At 41.9% G+C, this 17715-nt stretch overlaps 1 protein-coding gene across 6 annotated transcripts in view; it reads right to left on the bottom strand.

Annotated features, from left to right (window-relative positions):
* Positions 1 to 234: 234 nt before the first annotated feature.
* Positions 235 to 17715, bottom strand: part of VRK1 (VRK serine/threonine kinase 1) — a 41775-nt gene continuing 24294 nt past the window's right edge. For 4 of the 6 annotated variants that reach the window (XM_083438251.1, XM_083438253.1, XM_083438252.1 and 1 more), the window contains exons 10-14: positions 16713 to 16771; positions 15643 to 15821; positions 7437 to 7548; positions 7074 to 7161; positions 235 to 599 (exon numbers count right to left, since the gene is read on the bottom strand). In XM_083438251.1, coding sequence (XP_083294377.1) covers positions 500 to 599; positions 7074 to 7161; positions 7437 to 7548; positions 15643 to 15821; positions 16713 to 16771 — 538 coding nt within the window. In that variant the 3' untranslated portion in view covers positions 235 to 499. The remainder of the gene's footprint in view (positions 600 to 7073; positions 7162 to 7436; positions 7549 to 15642; positions 15822 to 16712; positions 16772 to 17715) is intronic. The other 2 variants (XM_083438255.1, XM_083438256.1) reach the window with 1 other exon arrangement.

The raw sequence follows: 17715 nt of genomic DNA, 5'->3' as shown, positions 1-17715 counted from the left end.
TTTACGGGTTGCAGCTTTGACCTCTGTATTTTTGTTCTTGTTTTCTGTGAACAGCAGCACATAAGTTACCCTAAATAAATGCATATTGCCAGTCTTTTCTTGAGCTAGCAATTGCAATCGCACCCCAGTCGGAAGCACATTTATCTTGCATGTACAGCACCTGGATCCCAACACAGCTTGCACCCGAACACACTTCCACTTCAGCCTCAGGTTTCATTTAAACAGAGACCAGAATTGGGACTTTATTTTTATTCAAGTTTGACATAAACTAAACAGTTAAATGAGCAGGTGCAAAAACAGCCATTCAAGATTTTTGAAAACTTCTGTACTAGTATTAAAACTGTACATAAAAAAACTTAAAAATACCCCTTTTCCAGTTTCAGCTACAAAATGCAGTGCCGCATTGTGACTGCCTATAGGCTAAACACATACAGAAAAAGGGAAAAGCCCATGATTACTGGAAAAAGAAGAGTAACTAGTAAAAAGCAGCAAGCACTCATCATTTAGACTTTCCTATTTCTGGGTCCTCTTCCTGGGGGTCAAGGTTTTCTTGGCTTTGGGAGCGGTCTTCAGTGCCTTGGGTTTCGTGGCTCCTGCCTCTACAGTTGTTAAAAACAAAAACAATTTAGAGGTTAGCAATAACGACTACGGTAAGGTGGTCAGGATACAATCAGAACGTTTTATATTAACAAAGGAAAATCCACGTGAATTTGCTACTCATTTAGACCAGACATTTAAAAAAGAAAAAAGGAAAGGAAACCCAACCTGCTCACATCAGCTTTAGGACACTCTTGAACCCCACAAAATTAATTTATAGCAGTAAAAATCGTATAAGTAGTTTATAGTATTTTGAGCTATACAAACTAACTAGTCTGAAATGGCAGCCTATGGGCAGTACCTAGTCCTCTATGCGATTTCATCTGGCCCCTGTTAAGATTCCTGGATAGTGATCCCTGTGTGTCTACACTGCCAAAGGAGAGGACTATGTGAAGGCAGCTCTTAGGCACACAATGGGTCCTTTCCTCTATTCCTGAGTCCAGTGTTTGGGGAGCATTCACTTCCTACAGTCCTGACACCAAGAGCATTTCCCCAAGCATCCACAGGAGCTGCCAAGGCCCCGGGGTTAGGGAGGGGAAGGATAAAAAGGTGGGAAAGAAATATATTCCGGCTTCAAGTGAGGAGGGAGGTGCCTCAGGTTAGCCCCCTATCTTTGCATGAACCCCACCTCTAAAATGAATACTTTCCATGTATGCTCCTGTACTGTAATATTGGTGATAACACTGTAAATGCATGTAGAATGGTCTCACAGCAGATCCACAGCCACGGACCTGCAGCTGTATAGATAGGTGTTCACACACAGAGTTCTTTATTTGCTGTTGTTGCAGCACCCCTTCCCTCCCAGCCGCTCGTCTTATGTCTTCAGAGATCAATAAAAATACCCCACGACTGTTTAGAAATCTGAGTTGCAGGTAGGGCAGGGAGAAAAGAGGTGTTTGGCTAACGACAATGAATCCTCAATATATATTTGCAAGCGTGTAAGTCCCTCTCTGTGAGAAATTGATGCTCCAGCGAGGGAAATACATTTGGGGTAAAGCAAGGGCAGTTTTGGATAGTGGTGCCTTAGCAGGTAAAGAAGGAGCAGAGGTGATTCTTGCATTGGTTGTTCTCGCTGATATTCCATTGTCTAAATCACTTTGAAAACACAGAGATCTCTCACCTTGCCTGCTGTCAGATCTGATCTGTGTATTCCAAGACTTTTCAGGGCACAAATATGACTGCAAATGAGATCCATGTGCCAGTTAAGTAGAGTGCAGTCAGTTCTCCCTTCTGCTACTCCTATCATCCTCATATCCAAACTTGCTCGAAAATGAGCAAATCAGCTTCACATCCAACAGTGAAACTTAAACAAGGGAAATGAATTGGGGAGATTTCATATTTCTAAGGAGGACACAGAAGGCAAGGTCCAGAAACAACTAATGTTTCTCAGTACAAAAAAAAAAAAGATAAAAGAAGCATACAAACACTCATGCAGCTTTAACTAGGGAGCAGTAGGCAAACATCTCTAGTATCTAGTAAGAGCTGGAACGGTCTCCCTCAGACTCTTCTTCCTTGGAGTTTTTTAAGCAAAGGTTGGATGGCCATCTGTCATGGATGCTTTAGCTGAGATTCCTGCATTGCAGGGGGTTGGACTAGATGACCCTTGGAATCTCTTCTAACTCTACAATTCTACAATCTCAATGATTTATTATTTTTTTATATGTGTTGTAAGCCACCCAGAGTGGCTGAGGAAACCGAGCTAGATGGGTGGGGTATAAATAATAAAACTACAATGGTACCTCTGGTTACGAATGCTTCTGGTTGCATATGTCTCGGGTTATGAGCTCCGCTAACCTGGAAGTAGCTGCTCCTGGTTGCGACCTTTGCCCCAGGATGCAAGTGGAAATTGTGCACAAGAGGCACGCATGCAACGGGACGCCCCATTGCTGAAAGTGTGCCTCAGGTTAAGAACAGTTACCGGTTACGAACGGACGTCCAGAACGGATTTAGTTCGTAACCGGAGGTGGTGTTGTTGTTTAGTCGTTTAGTCATGTCCGACTCTTCGTGACCCCATGGACCAGAGCACGCCAGGCACTCCTGTCTTCCACTGCCTCCCGCAGTTTGGCCAAACTCATGCTGGTAGCTTCGAGAACACTGTCCAACCATCTCTTCCTCTGTCGTCCCCTTCTCCTTGTGCCCTCCATCTTTCCCAACATCAGGGGCTTTTCCAGGGAGTCTTCTCTTCTCATGAGGTGGCCAAAGTACTGGAGCCTCAGCTTCATGATCTGTCCTTCCAGTGAGCACTCAGGACTGATTTCCTTAAGAATGGATAGGTTTGATCTTCTTGCAGTCCATGGGACTCTCAAGAGTCTCCTCCAGCACCATAATTCAAAAGCATCAATTATTTGGCCTTATTTATGGTCCAAACCTACACTCAATATGCCAGCAAGTTTGGAAAACTCAGCAGTGGCCAGAAGATTGGAGAAGGTCAGTCTACATCCCAATCCCAAAGAAGGGCAGTGCTAAAGAATGCTCCAACTACCGCACAATTGCACTCATTTCACACGCTAGCAAGGTTATGCTTAAAATTCTTCAAGGAAGGCTCAAGCAGTATGTGGATCGAGAACTCCCAGAAGTGCAAGCTGGATTTAGAAGAGGCAGGGGAACCAGAGACCAAATTGCAAACATGCGCTGGATTATGGAGAAAGCTAGAGAGTTCCAGAAAGACATCTACTTCTGCTTCATTGACTATGCAAAAGCCTTTGACTGTGTCGATCACAGCAAACTATGGCAAGTTCTTAAAGAAATGGGAGTGCCTGATCACCTCATCTGTCTCCTGAGAAATCTCTATGTGGGACAAGAAGCTACAGTTAGAACTGGATATGGAACAACTGATTGGTTCAAAATTGGGAAAGGAGTACGACAAGGCTGTATTTTGTCTCCCTGCTTATTTAACTTATATGCAGAATTCATCATGCGAAAGGCCGGGCTGGATGAATCCCTAGCCGGAATTAAGATTGCTGGAAGAAATATCAACAACCTCAGATATGCAGATGACACAACCTTGATGGCAGAAAGTGAGGAGGAATTAAAAAACCTTTTATTGAGGGTGAAAGAGGAGAGCACAAAATATGGTCTGAAGCTCAACATCAAAAAAACAAAGATCATGGCCACTGGTCCCATCACCTCCTGGCAAATAGAAGGGGAGGAAATGGAGGCAGTGAGAGATTTTACTTTCTTGGGCTCCATGATCACTGCAGATGGTGACAGCAGCCACGAAATTAAGAGACGCCTGCTACTTGGGAGGAAAGCAATGGTAAACCTAGATAGCATTTTAAAAAGTAGAGACATCACCTTGCCAACAAAGGTCCGTATAGTAAAAGCTATGGTTTTCCCAGTAGTGATGTATGGAAGTGAGAGCTGGACCATAAAGAAGGCTGATCGCCGAAGAATTGACGCTTTTGAATTATGGTGCTGGAGGAGACTCTTGAGAGTCCCATGGACTGCAAGAAGATCAAACGCATCCATTCTTAAGGAAATCAGCCCTGAGTGCTCACTGGAAGGACAGATTGTGAAGCTGAGGCTCCAATACTTTGGCCACCTCATGAGAAGAGAAGACTCACTGGAAAAGACCCTGATGTTGGGAAAGATGGAGGGCACAAGGAGAAGAGGACGACAGAGGACGAGATGGTTAGACAGTGTTCTCGAAGCTACAAACATGAATCTGACCAAACTGCAGGTGGCAGTGGAAGACAGGAGTGCCTGGCGTGCTCTGGTCCATGGGGTCACGAAGAGTCGGACACGACTGAACGACTAAACAACAACAACAACATGGTCCAAACCGGAGGTACCACTGTATTATTATTATTATTATTATTATTATTATTATTATTATTGACACATAAAACATGCACTATGAAAAGTCAAAATCTTATACTTCCCACTAACAATTGCCTCCACCTCAATTGAAGGCCAAGCTCACATATATTAACAGCAAACTCCTTATCCTGATGTTGGATCCTCATGTCGCCAAAAGGACACCATCCACACAAAATTACGAGACATCGGCAGGCTTGGAGTAACTCCAAGGTGTTCAGAAGGACAAAAAATAATAATAATCTGGGAGATCTCAAATGCAGGAGCCCAGTGATGACTGACTTTGCTTGGTAGACAAGGAATGCCAATTGGCTCTTGGGAGTGAGGGAATGGAAATTGAGGGGAAAGCGAAATGGGACACAGCATCCTGGAATAAGGAGAGCTGGACCTGAGAAGGAGCACCACACACTTTTATGTTGAAATTCCCACTGCAACCTCAGACATCTGAAAAGGATACATGGGAGAAATGCCAGCCATATTTCAAGAAATTTAAAACAGGAGATGGGGTACCAAGACCAATTCTCAACACCACGTGATTGGTTTGTTACTGGGAACAGAAAATAAAGAAATTGCAGCTGTGCAAAGTTGTATTGCTGGAGAAACACCATGGAAAATATACGTCATATGGCTGGGAAATCCTACACTGAGAGATTAGCCAACAGCTTAACAGGGAAAAAAACAGACCAGATAGTGTGTGGGGTCTCTAACTGAAAAAGGCTCATAATGGATTAGAGGCCCTGGACACCGAGGGCCCAATTCAGGCTTGAAAAGCGGAATGGCGCTGAAAGAACGTGCGCTCAGGGCCATAAAAATGGAAAACTTGCAAGTTAAGACTTCAGTGCTGGGCAAACTGGATACAAGCCGCTGCATGTATGGATGAGCAGTATATGCTAACAAAAAGGCTGCATCCGTTATGTAGAGAAGCAAGTTTCACATAGTTTCAAGTACTGTACATCGTGTGGACAAGGGTAATCTAGTGGAAGACATACTTGGAAATTCCCTCCCCATCTAAATTCTCCTCTCCCCTGCCCCATTACCACCACTCCAAAGTAGTAAAAGGAGGACGCCAGTCACTTTGAGAGACATCTTTACATTTACCAGCTCAAGAGGGCCATATCACTACACTAACCATGCAAAAGCATTTTTCTTTCACAAAGGTTTTCGCTGCGTTAGACCCCTTTTCTCTGCAACCTATACCTTGTACTGTCTCTACCTTCTACACTGCTAAAGAACCTCTCTAAACCCCTCTCTGTTAATTCTCTCTCTACCCCAGAGCATACATATTCTTCCTTTTGCATGTCACCTCTCTGTTTCTCCTTTTTCCTCATTAATTCTCTTCCTTCTTGCTTACTTCTTCCAGGGTCCAGAGGCACAAGCTCATGAATCTTTCGCTCTGCTAGCCATTCACACACATGCGGAACTTCAAGGCCAAGACATTGTTATTAATGGATTTGTTTATACACCGCTTAATTGTAAAGGGGGAAAATGCTGAAGCCACACACTCTTCACACTGATTTCCCATAAAGCAGGACAAGTGGGGTGGCTGTTTAAAGCACATCAGGAGCAGGGTGGAGAGGAATGTCAAATCCTTCCCTTGCCTATGTTTCACACCCTAAACAACTTCACTTCACACACTTGATGGCGCCCTCCCATCAGATGTCAAGGAAATAAACAACTACCTGACTTTTAGAAGGCATCTGAAGGCAGCCCTGTTTAGGGAAGTTTTTAATGTCTGATGTTTCATTGTGTTTTTAATATTCTGTTGGGAGCCGCCCAGAGTGGCTGAGGAAACCCTGCCAGATGGGCAGGCTATAAATAATATGATTTGTTGTTGTTGTTGTTGTTGTTGTTGTTGTTGTTGTTGTTATTCCACCAACAGGGATCCATTGCAGAAAAGGCCCGTTCTCATGTTGCCACCCTCTGGACCTCTCATGGAGGAGGCACACGAGAAAGGACCTCAGACGACCATCACAGAGTCTGGGTCAGTTTATATGGGGATTGAGGAATTCCATTCCTCTGAAGTACCTCCTCCACCCCAAAAATAACCAAGCAGAAAGTTTTTGAAAGCTTTTTTTTTTTAAAAAAAAAACCCCACTTCTCTGACCCACCCACCCCCAAACTAAGCTAAACAATCCACAACTTAATTATAATAGTTTCATGTTTAACAGAAGGTGACAGATTCATTTTAAAGCTGGGTTTTCCTCTTAACACGTTTCCACGTGTTAATAAAAGCTCAAAATAAATAAAAAGTTCCAAACAATTTTTTTAAAAAACCCAAACACACACAAAAACCAAGCAATGGATTTCATCCGTCCCAGAGCAGGCGATACCAGGCTGGATAAGAGTAACAGACTGGGTGGAAGTCGAGTCCATTGAGTTATGCATACACCATGCATCTTCACTTGGAAATGGTATCACCTGCACCGATGCCTGTCTCTTAAGGATAGGCTCAGTAGCGGAAGGTGTGTGGGCTCTGAAATCTAACCTCTGGCATTTCCTGCTAAAAAGATCTTGGTTGACAGGGCTGGCAAGTCTTGCTTTCAAAAGTTCTGCTGCTGCACGTAGCCTGGGTCGTAAGCTACCAATTATGCCAAAGCAGCACCAAGGTTCTTTTTCAGTCTATCTGGATAACTCCCTTTTCTTAAAGTAGCTCCACTCACTGTTGAATACGCTGGTGGCTGCGGCGGCTGCTGCTAGCCTCTGGCTGTAACCTGCTGTGATGAATTGGTCCTGGGGAGCGAGCACTTCCTGACAGTGAATTGGACAAGATAGGGGAGGATGAAAATGAGAACAGAGAGGAAAATAAAAGGCGGGGAAAGGGGCTGGGGACTACAACCAACCACAACCATCCGTTTTATATGCTGGGCCAAAAGCATATTTCGCGTTTGCTGCAGATAGACAACTGACAACCTTACATTCCCCAGGCTGCCCAGTATAAAAGAGTGACATTTATTGCAAAACTTAATGCTTTTTTATTTTCAGCAAAATGAAAGATCTATGACAAATACCAATGGGGTACTTACTAGAGGTAGCACGTCTTCTGCTTTTGATGTTTTTCGCATCTTCTACAGCTGTTTTGTCGTTGTCTTCATCAGCAGAGGCTGGCCCTGATGCAGCAGCTGCTTTTCTTTTCGTCTATCCCCGAACAAAACAAGAAACAAAGCCACACTTTATACAAAGCAGAAAAGTGCATGCAGACAAGTTAAATCACAAAATGATGGTGCACTGTAGTAAACTGTTTGGCATGTTTCTCCATCTTTGCCCTTGTGTGAGTAACCAGATCAAAAGCCCGTAAGAGGGATAGTATTTTGTCATAATTAACACACCATGGTTTTCATTCCCTCATTTTGAAAGTTTTTGGGGTTTTTTAAATGAGCTTCCTATGCAAACCCATAGTCTGTTGGAGAACAAGGTTGTAGTCGCAATACATCAAATGCTGTATCATTAAAATGCATGTGGATTGCATTCAGAGACAAGGGTATTCCGCCAGCCACAGACTAGAAAATGAACTTTGCGGGATTCCTGAGTAACTGAGCTCAAATGTTTATTTTAAAGTTTCTTGTCTTTGAGATCACAGGGGACAAACTACACAATTTTTACAATACGTGGACAGCGTCAGCTAGGAATGCACAAGAACTCTGATTTTTGCAAACTGCTATACAAAATGAGCAGACCTGCACCTCTCGGACCAATACAGTATGTGCATTGGAACTTTGCTATGCACCTGAATTCACATTTCTCCAAATGGCACGACACAGTTCTCAGCTAATTCAAAGTATGTGTTATGAACACGTTTTGAGAGAAAATGCATACGTTTAATATTTGTAAGGATTTCTTTCTTTCTTTTCTTTTTAAATGCAAATTAATGCAGAAAGAGAACTTAATCGTGTGGGGAACATGTTCAAGTGACACGGATCAGAAAGAGACAGATTCCTTCCTTCCTCATCATGGGAACTGAGCCTGAAAAAATGTCTCTCCTTTATCTCTCCCCACCCCCTTGCCACATCACCCTATGGGAAGACCTGGTTCTCAACCAAAGATACATCAGGTTAGACATATTCTAAAAACAACAGAGCATGCAAAATACTTTAAAATAAATCGGGTGTCTCTCTTTTCCCATCACCCCCCCTTTTTTTTGCAATGAATGTCGACAAGCCAATACGTTTTGCCAGACACACAAACACATCTTCACCCATAAGCATAAAAATAACTGCGAAAGTTCAGCCTGCTTTTGGGGGGTAAGTTTGACAAACGTGTAGCTTTACTGAAATAGCTGCTGAAGTGCTTGCAACCTCACATAGCTGATGAGAGAAGGGGAGAGTGCATTACATCTTTCCAAAGTGTTGCTTCATGATTACCATCTAAACCCTGCTGGGCTGAACAGATTGGTTCGATAATTACATACAATAACTGCAGTGGGCAGGTAACCCTCAGCTGGCACAGGGCAGCTCCCCTGTGAGAACTTCCATATGCAAACTGCACTGATGGAGTGCATTAGGTACATCTTTCCTGCCGGTGCACAGGCCTGATTAACGCCAACCAAGACTCCAAGGTTAGCATGTCAGCAGATTTGTGATGCATTAGGCAGGAATAAACACAGACACTTTTGTTCGTTCTGACCAAAATTAAGGAGGAATATTTCACCACTGTATTGCTTTTATATTCAGGATATAAACGCATTCCTCCTGGTTGCACCGAGGAGAGATTTTTAAAAGGCTCATTGTGAAAACAGATATCCAATACTTCCCACACAAAAAGCAAAAGGACATTTATCTTGTTTCCAAGCTTATTCAATAAAAAAAGGGATTTCTTAATCTTGATGCAGGTGAGTTACATGGCAAGAGAAGTCAGGCATCATTCTCTGACAGAGGCAACACCCATGTTTGATGCAGAGTGCAAGGCAAACTATGAATCACTAATTCATATTTATTTCACTTCAAATGTTTCCTAACAGTTATCGAGTGCCATCAATGGGCCCATCACCGAGCATAAGACATGCCCCACGGCTTGAGTAGTTTACAGGAACAATAATGGATGCTTTCACTGCGCCACAATGAGGATAACTTCTCTTTCAGCAGGAGCTAACGGAACCCATGCAAATATTAAAGTAACATCATCCATTACATATGAAAGTGAATTAGATTCAAGCCAAGTTGGAAACAATGGCTCATTAATAAATCGCAGAACTAGAATCATTTTAAAATTTATAGTAGAGGAGAAAATGTAGATCTCTTAGCGCGAAAGAATTTCAATTAAGGTAGGCGGCAGATGTTGCCGCTGTTTCACAATACTGGCCATTCTGATATGTCATATATACCCTAGCACAAACTGGATTAAAGTTCACCCAACAGTTTAACATTTGAGAAGCCTACCATGCTATATGCATACTTACTCAAGATGCAGGTCCCACTGTGATCAGTGCAGCCTACTCCCTAATAAGTGTGTTTAGGATGCAAATTATGAAATAGCAGAAGAGGAGTCTACACATTTAAATATAGTTCTCAACTGAATTTCATTTTTAGGAAGGGATAACAACAGCTCATCTTAGAGTTGTCTGAGGTCCAATTAATATGCAAGACTGTCTCATCTTCTAATCAAAGTTAGATTGAAAGTGCTTATTAACTTCACACACTCCTCCCTCTTTCAATCTAGCAATAGGTCCAACTTTGGGTTTGGAGCAAACCATGCTTAGCATAAAATAGTGCCATGCAAGGAAGCCCGAGGTGATACTTTTAGAAGCCACTTTGACACTCAGGACTTGCATGCAATTCGACACCATGCTGAGGAAGCATACAAAGTACCATCTGGTCCAACTAAATTGGATCAATTTCAATTACTACAGCCCACGAATATCCTTGCAGGAGTCTGAGTGACCACACATGGCTCATCAGGGGGATTGATGGGACAAGAGGGATTAACATCAAGACTTTGGAAACTTAGCGTTATGCGATGTTAGCTGCTTCCAACACTTTCTCCTCTATTCTAAAAATAGTCATGCATTACCAAAGATTCCTGCATTGCAGGGGGTTGAACTAGTTGACTCTCAGGGTCCCTTCCAACTCTATAATTCTTCGATTGCTTTTTAAAAAAAGTGCTGTTAGATTTATCAATCCTTCCTTCCCCTGACGCGCATAACAGTCTGTCTCATCTGAAAAGTAGTCTTATAACAATAAGCAAAGTGTATTTTCCCACCTATAAATGCTGTTTGACTTGATAATGACAAGTGTTTACTGGAAGTACTTCATAATTCAGAATACCATGATCATTTCTTCAGATTAACTGAAAGTTATTTTTTACCAGTCAGAAACAGGACAATTTTTCTTCTAGGAATTTTTCTTCTAGGAAACTAAGCTTCTGAGAGAGAGCTTATCCACGCTTATCTTTTGCCCTGCTCTTTCCAGCCACACTTCCGCACTTTAAAGCTCGCTGTCCGAGCACCCTTTTTCTTTGCTCTGGATCTTCCCCCATGAAAACACAGTATTTAAAGCTGAATTGGAACAAACGTTAATTGGGGTTTTTGTGGGGAGGGCTCCGGAGCAAAAAAAAAAAAAAGTGGGGATGCTCAGACATGAAGCTATAAAATGCAGACTGTGCCTGGAAAGAGCAGAGAAAAGGTGTGTGTGGATAGACCCCAGAATGGGAAGTGTAAAAATCAGTGCTGAGCTAGGAACAAAATCCAGATCAAGCTGCACTTTGAAATCCAGTCGAGACAACTGCTAAATGCTGAAAGTCCCTTCGTACACTGTCCTTTACAAGGATCATGTCGATCTCACACGCCAATCATAAGTAAACTAATAAATCAATTATGAAATGGCTAACACAGCCTGCAGGCATAATAGTGTGATCATGTGATCAGCAGGCTCTTTGAGAATATGAGTTTTCACTCAGAAAAAGAGGTTCTAGTTCTTAGGATGGCAAGGCTGCGTGCCAAGATGTTGATCCTATAAATTCTCAAAAAGGAGAGCAAGGAAAGAAAAGGTGCAAAGCAAACTATGTTACTAACCAACTTTTTATTTATAGCTACGAGTCTTAGTTTTGTAATAAAGTTGGCAGCCTGGCAAAGCGTGAATGGAAAGTATTTTTTGCCTAACTTGTTACATCCTGTTGGTTCTTGACCTCTGAAATGGCATTCTTCTGGATAAGCTATCTGAGTTTGGGACAAGTTTATGGAGATGTAAGGCTCATAGTCATGATGGCTGTGTTCTACCTCCAGCACTATTAACTGGGACTGAGAGCTGTGATCACATTACAACTGTACTTTGCCAGCTACACAGTGGTGTCTTCCTGTTTTAGTTTTAATGTCATATGACCTTTCCGTAAGCCATCTTGGGAATTTGATGATCAGCACGGTACAAATCTCTAAAAGTGAATAAATATTCATCAGCTCTTCAAGAGATTATCTCTATTTTTTAACCCAGTGCTGCTGTGAAGCATGGCACATCTATTCTAAAATGAGTTAGGAAGAAAAAAAAGTTTTGGATTTGTGTATATATTTATATTCATTCATTCATTCATTCATTACATTTAGATCCTGCATTTTCTCCGCGAGTTTTTCCTCCTCCCCTCTTTTTCATCTTCACAACAATCTTGTGAGGTGGGTTAGGCTGGAAGACAGTCACTGGCAAGTGGGGATTTGTACCCTGATCGTCAAGATCCTAGTTCAAAACTAACCATTATACTATGAACGGTCCTAGTCCAAAACTAACAGCTAGACTATGAATCCGTTCAACTACATTATGTGCAATTCTCCCACCCGCTTACGGATACGTTACCATACCAAACAAGTGAATGCTGATTGGATTCACGATTCCCACCAAGCTAAATGCCAAGATAAACCAATTGAACAATTCTAGAGAGAGTAGGGTTGAGTGCATTAATATATTAATTGGTTCAATTAACTAAAGTGTGGCTTTTTTACCTGAATTGTAAATCAGAGCACTTCCCTTTCAAAGATCCTCAGCACAGAGAACGCTTTTTAAATCTATATACAGCTCTCGATTCAGGCAAGGCATTTGAAGATTATCTTTCAGAATACAATTTCCCAGTTTGGGGAAAGGAAAAGGAAACTTACAAATAGCATACAACCATCACCTGTATTTAAAGTCAACTTAGACGGAAAGATCAACAACATGATCCCAAAGATATTTACTTGGATGCAAGACCAATTATTTCAGTGCAACTTATAGCTTCAATTAACTAAACATCAATAGGCTAACAACCTGAATCATAGACAAAAATCAATTGCCAGGGTGGGGGTTGAGGGGGATGAGAAGAGAGTCACCAGCTAAGATTAATTATTGTTTGATTGAGGCTTTATTCTCCAACTGCCTGTTTCAATGCAAGAGCAATCACATCAATTTACACTGAAGGAGGCACAAAAAGTGATGGGTCCCAGATATTTATTTAGGTAGATTTATATCCCACCCTTCTGTTGCAGGAAATTGGTAGTATCAGATGAAAAGGGTCTTACAGCACTGCTACAAGATGGGCTGTGCACAACTGCTGCATTAGTGCAGCAAAACATCCAGTGCAGTTAAGTCAGGGCCACGCAAATCCAAATGCAGTATTTGCTTTCAACATTTTAATGCATTTCATAGAGATCTGCTAGTGTATAGCTTCTGCTATTGTTTGGCTCAGGCAACAGAAGCCAATTGATTGCCTGTCCTTAGCAATATTCCCTTGAAGTCTCTGGAATAATGATTTCTTGTTCCGGAACATACGTTATGTGAACGGAATGGAAAGATAACAGCTTCTTCTCTAAACTATCCATTTTTTAGTCCACTTCAAATTTCTCTCCTCTTCGTTAAAATATGGTTCAACTGAAAGATTAAGAAACTCTAGCTTTTAAACATATAGGCTACACCAGTCAACATGTCAAGCACGATCTATTAATTTCAAGTATGCTAATGAACATTGTAGACAGTGCTTCCTGGTGACAGGACTTCAGTATACAATACTGTTAATTCCACAATTACTGCTATGACTATTCCCATATATATTTCAGGCTGTACTAGCCGACAAATCAATATTGTTTTGCAGTAAACCCCTGGATGGTTTAGTCCAGTCAAACCTGGCTATGGGGTGTGGTGCTCATCTCGCTTCAGGCTGAGGGAGCCAGCGTTTGTCCACAGACAGCTTTCCGGGTCATGTGGCCAGCATGACTAAACTGCTTCTGGCACAACGGGACACCGTGATGGAAACCAGAGTGCACAGAAACACCATTTACCTTCCCACTGCAGCGGTACCTATTTATCTACTCGCGCTGGTATGCTTTCGAACTGCTATGTTGGCAGAAGCTGGCAGGGTGTATGGGGTGTTAGAGGAGGAGGAGTACTTCTGGTAGCAGACACATCATGCTCCTTCTGTTATAGGTTGTTGACTTTTGGTCCCTACCCTGCACTCAGCTCCCACTTGTGGCTCCTAGTAGCTGTCAGCTCATGACAGCAGCCACACCCTGAGAAATGGCACACCCGAACCATCATCCTATTGGCACATCCCATTGGTTGAAGCATTCCAGCGCTCAGTCTAGTACTATCACTTCATCCTTCTCTTCAGTCGGTTGCTCTGAGCGCAGCCATTTGGTGCCAATGCTTTCCTTCTTATCCAACTTCCTTTTACAGCTCTTGCTTTCTGGGTCATCAGCATTAGCTGAAAAACCTTCCTCAGTCTCAACTATCAGTACATCATCATCTTGAGCTGTGGGTGCTGATTCCTGTATATACACAGCAGCCTTCAAATAAATCTTACACTTGAATCATAAATAATGTGATTTCATGACATCTCTGTCAATACATATATTCGCTGAAGGTTTTTCCTGTTTATGAATAACAAAGCAGTCAAATATGCTTTTGCAAAGAGATGGACTCTAAAGAGGAAAAGAAGAAAGTGACCTCTCTTTCTTTCTCTGCCTCTGCCTCTGCCTCTCTCTCTCTCTCTCTCTCTCACACACACACACACACACACACACAAACACACACTTGTAGATAAGAGTTCTGTTCAGAACTACAGGCATTAAAATCAGCATTTATACAGAGTTCATATGAAAAATATTGAAATACACACATTTGGTGCATCAATGTTTTACCCATGGGATACAACCAAGTAAATATCCATCACAGAAATGTATCACTACGACAAACCCAAAATCCCACTTCTAATCTTTTTAATTACTGTTCATGAACAGCATTATGCTAGTACTCAGTAATTATATTCTGATCAAATAGCCTGGTGTCCAATACCATGCTTATGGATAAAATTCTGGTAAGTAAAATATTGGATATTATATAGAAGTACAGTGGTACCTCGGGTTACATACGCTTCAGGTTACAGACTCCGCTAACCCAGAAATAGTACCTTGGGTTAAGAACTTTGCTTCAGGATGAGAACAGAAATCGTGCGGCGGCAGCGGGAGGCCCCATTAGCTAAAGTGGTGCTTCAGGTTAAGAACAGTTTCAGGTTAAGAACGGACCTCCAGAACGAATTAAGTTCTTAACCCGAGGTACCACTGTAGACTGAATGCTTGGTTTACATGCCATTACAGGAGTAACACATCTGGTGGTTTATCTGTAGAACAGTCTCTCTCGCTGTTCAGCTATCACGTCAATTAAATATTTGATAGCCTACAGCAGGGATGGGGAATTTGTAGCCTTCTGGATGCCCCAAACAGTACAGTCTACATTCAGAGATAGTGAGAGCTGTAGTCAGCATTATCTGCGGGACCACAGGTTCTCCATACCTGAGCCACACAAGGACTTCCTGCGTGAAAACTGTATCTACCATGTTGAAATGCACAAAAAAAGAAAACCTTCTGGGTAGACACCAGCCAAGATCCAAATAGCTTTTTCCTAGCTTTCACATGAGTTCCAAGGAGACTTGGGTGGATGTGTGTTTTTCCACTTCAGCCCCTTACACTGTGTGAAGTGGCATTTCAACAGCAGTTTGTGATGTGGCACAGAGGTCTCCATAAAAGAGAAGGAAAAAAACCTCCCAGTGGCGCACGTGTAAGCTCTTGGGCAAGGCTAAAGTAGCTCTTTGGACTCAGGCCAGTGACAATAAGATGGAACAAGCCTTTTGCTCATGAAATATAGTCAAGTCTCAAGTGTGCATTTGTTCCCTTTCGTCTTCCAGTCTGGATTTCACCTACGTGACACCCATTTCCAACAGCACTCACTCGCTTTCCAACTGAAAAGAAGAGGCATTAAATACTGATCTGAATTAAAAAATAAAGACCTTAAGTGCAGGCTTTGCTGGAATGTCTCCATTCTCTGAAACATCCAAGTCCAGTATACCATCATCCTTCTGACCAATGTCCTTGAGACCCCGAAGAAGTATTTCCCGTAGCTGCTCGTATGGTGGTTTCTCAGCATAAGTCAGAGACATCACCGTTTCCATGTATTTGGCTATTTCATCTGAAATAAACAATAGGTGTCTATCTAAGGAGATTGAATTATACTGCAAAGACATTCTAAAGTGATTCACCTAGAAAATTCACACAATTCTATGCTACCGCTCAGCCATGGCTATTGTGCAGAATCTGATTTCAAGGGTTTACTCGGAGTAGGACTTACGCTGAATATCACCCTTCGTCATGAAAAAGCCATCCTAGCATTTCAGTAAGAAAGCACTACAAACAACCCTGCAATTTTACTTTGGAAGGAGGCGTTTACAAAATACACTAGTCTTGCTCAGGAGTGTTTATTTCAATGAAAATAGACTTCAGCCCAATGACTTACACTTTCTAAGTTCAATTCGTTCAGGAGTTTTTAAACTTCCCGGAAATTATATCACATTTTCCAGTATTTTAGACATAAAGTGCTTGTTTTGTCTGCAGGCACAAATACACACATCTCTCCAGCAAGCAAAAATTGTCATGATCTGAAAGCCAGACATGTTTCATGTGTGTTGCACGCTATGACTGAAGAATCTGCATCCTTCTGGCATCCCAAATCCCGCTGGTGGTCTATATGGGAACGCTAAATGATCTTAATAGCTGTGAATTTTGCCCCCCTGCATTTAAAAGAAAAAATATTTCCTTGCAAGCCAATCCTTTCATCCTGCAATTTCATGACAACCTCAACTATATTTCCAAAATGCAAAATGTACAAATATGTAGCAAGTTGTTCAAGGGTTTGTTTTAACTTTGTTTGGAAAATGAGTACCAGAAGCTCTTCAAAAACAAGCAGATCCTGGACACTTTTTGTTTCAACAAAACCCCTTTGAATTCTTTTTTTATAATTCTTGTAAAAAATTTTTTTACAAAAGTTTCATTATGGGTTAATATGAAAATTGAATCTTCTTACCTGGTTTATCTTTTTTAGAGAAACACTCACTCATCAAGTCGGCAATATTATCTGTATACCTGACGGGGGGGGGGGGGGAAGCAGACAAGTTATGTTTAAGAGATCAGCAGCTAGTATTTTTGGTGAATTTTCTCCCTTAGGTAAATAAGTGTGTATCAACACAATGATGAGAGTAAAAATGGGGCAAATCCGTTAAATTTTAAAATTGTACTTCAGTACTGAATAAAATATCTCATTTTCTAATATAGTACAATCTCATTTAGTAACGTTTGCTCAAAATATACAGGCAATCAAAACTGTGGATGAATGAAAAGATTATTGCATTATATTTTTGATGGATGTGTTACTATATCATGAAATTCCCAGAGAATCATGCATGTATATCAAACAGGAAAGCCAGGGCCTTTAATTAGACCAACCTGTGTTGGGAAATTAGAGAAAGTCAGAACTTTCAAACAGAAATAATAGGCAAATTGAAATTACACTGACGTGAGAGGCTGGAAACATTTTCAGAGCTGAGGGCCACATTTCCCCAGCGGAATGCTGTGAAGAGGCCCCACACCAGCAGATCTTCTTCCAGAGGATGGACTTGCAACCACACACTTTGCACAACAGCTAAGCCCCTTTCCCTCCCCACAGATGGTTGAGACAGGACCCAGAGAGCTAGATGAAATCTGGCTGTGGGTTGCAGCCAACCCACAGGTTCCTCATTCCAGCTATGCAGAACTGTAATTCACGAAAGCTAGGGCTAAGCTGCTGCTAGCAAATGAGGAACACTGTGGTAATGATTTAGCATCTAGGTTATTTCAGGGCAGCTTGTTCAAAAACAGATCTGAGCCCAACGTTAATAAAACTATGGTCATGCTAATCACGTCAGGAATCTGTTGCAAACTAAGAGAGATGTGGAATGAGTAGGTAGTATGTACTCATTGCCTAGAAATTTTCAGCAGTAACAGATTATACTACTGTGCCCTTGTTTGCAGTTTCTGGCTACCAAGGCCCC

Source organism: Podarcis tiliguerta (genome assembly GCF_965153285.1).
Source record: "Podarcis tiliguerta genome assembly, chromosome: 1".
In the NCBI taxonomy this organism is placed as follows: Eukaryota; Metazoa; Chordata; class Lepidosauria; order Squamata; family Lacertidae; genus Podarcis; species Podarcis tiliguerta.
Note: the sequence above shows the minus strand (reverse complement) of the source record. Positions and strands in the feature narration are given on the sequence as shown.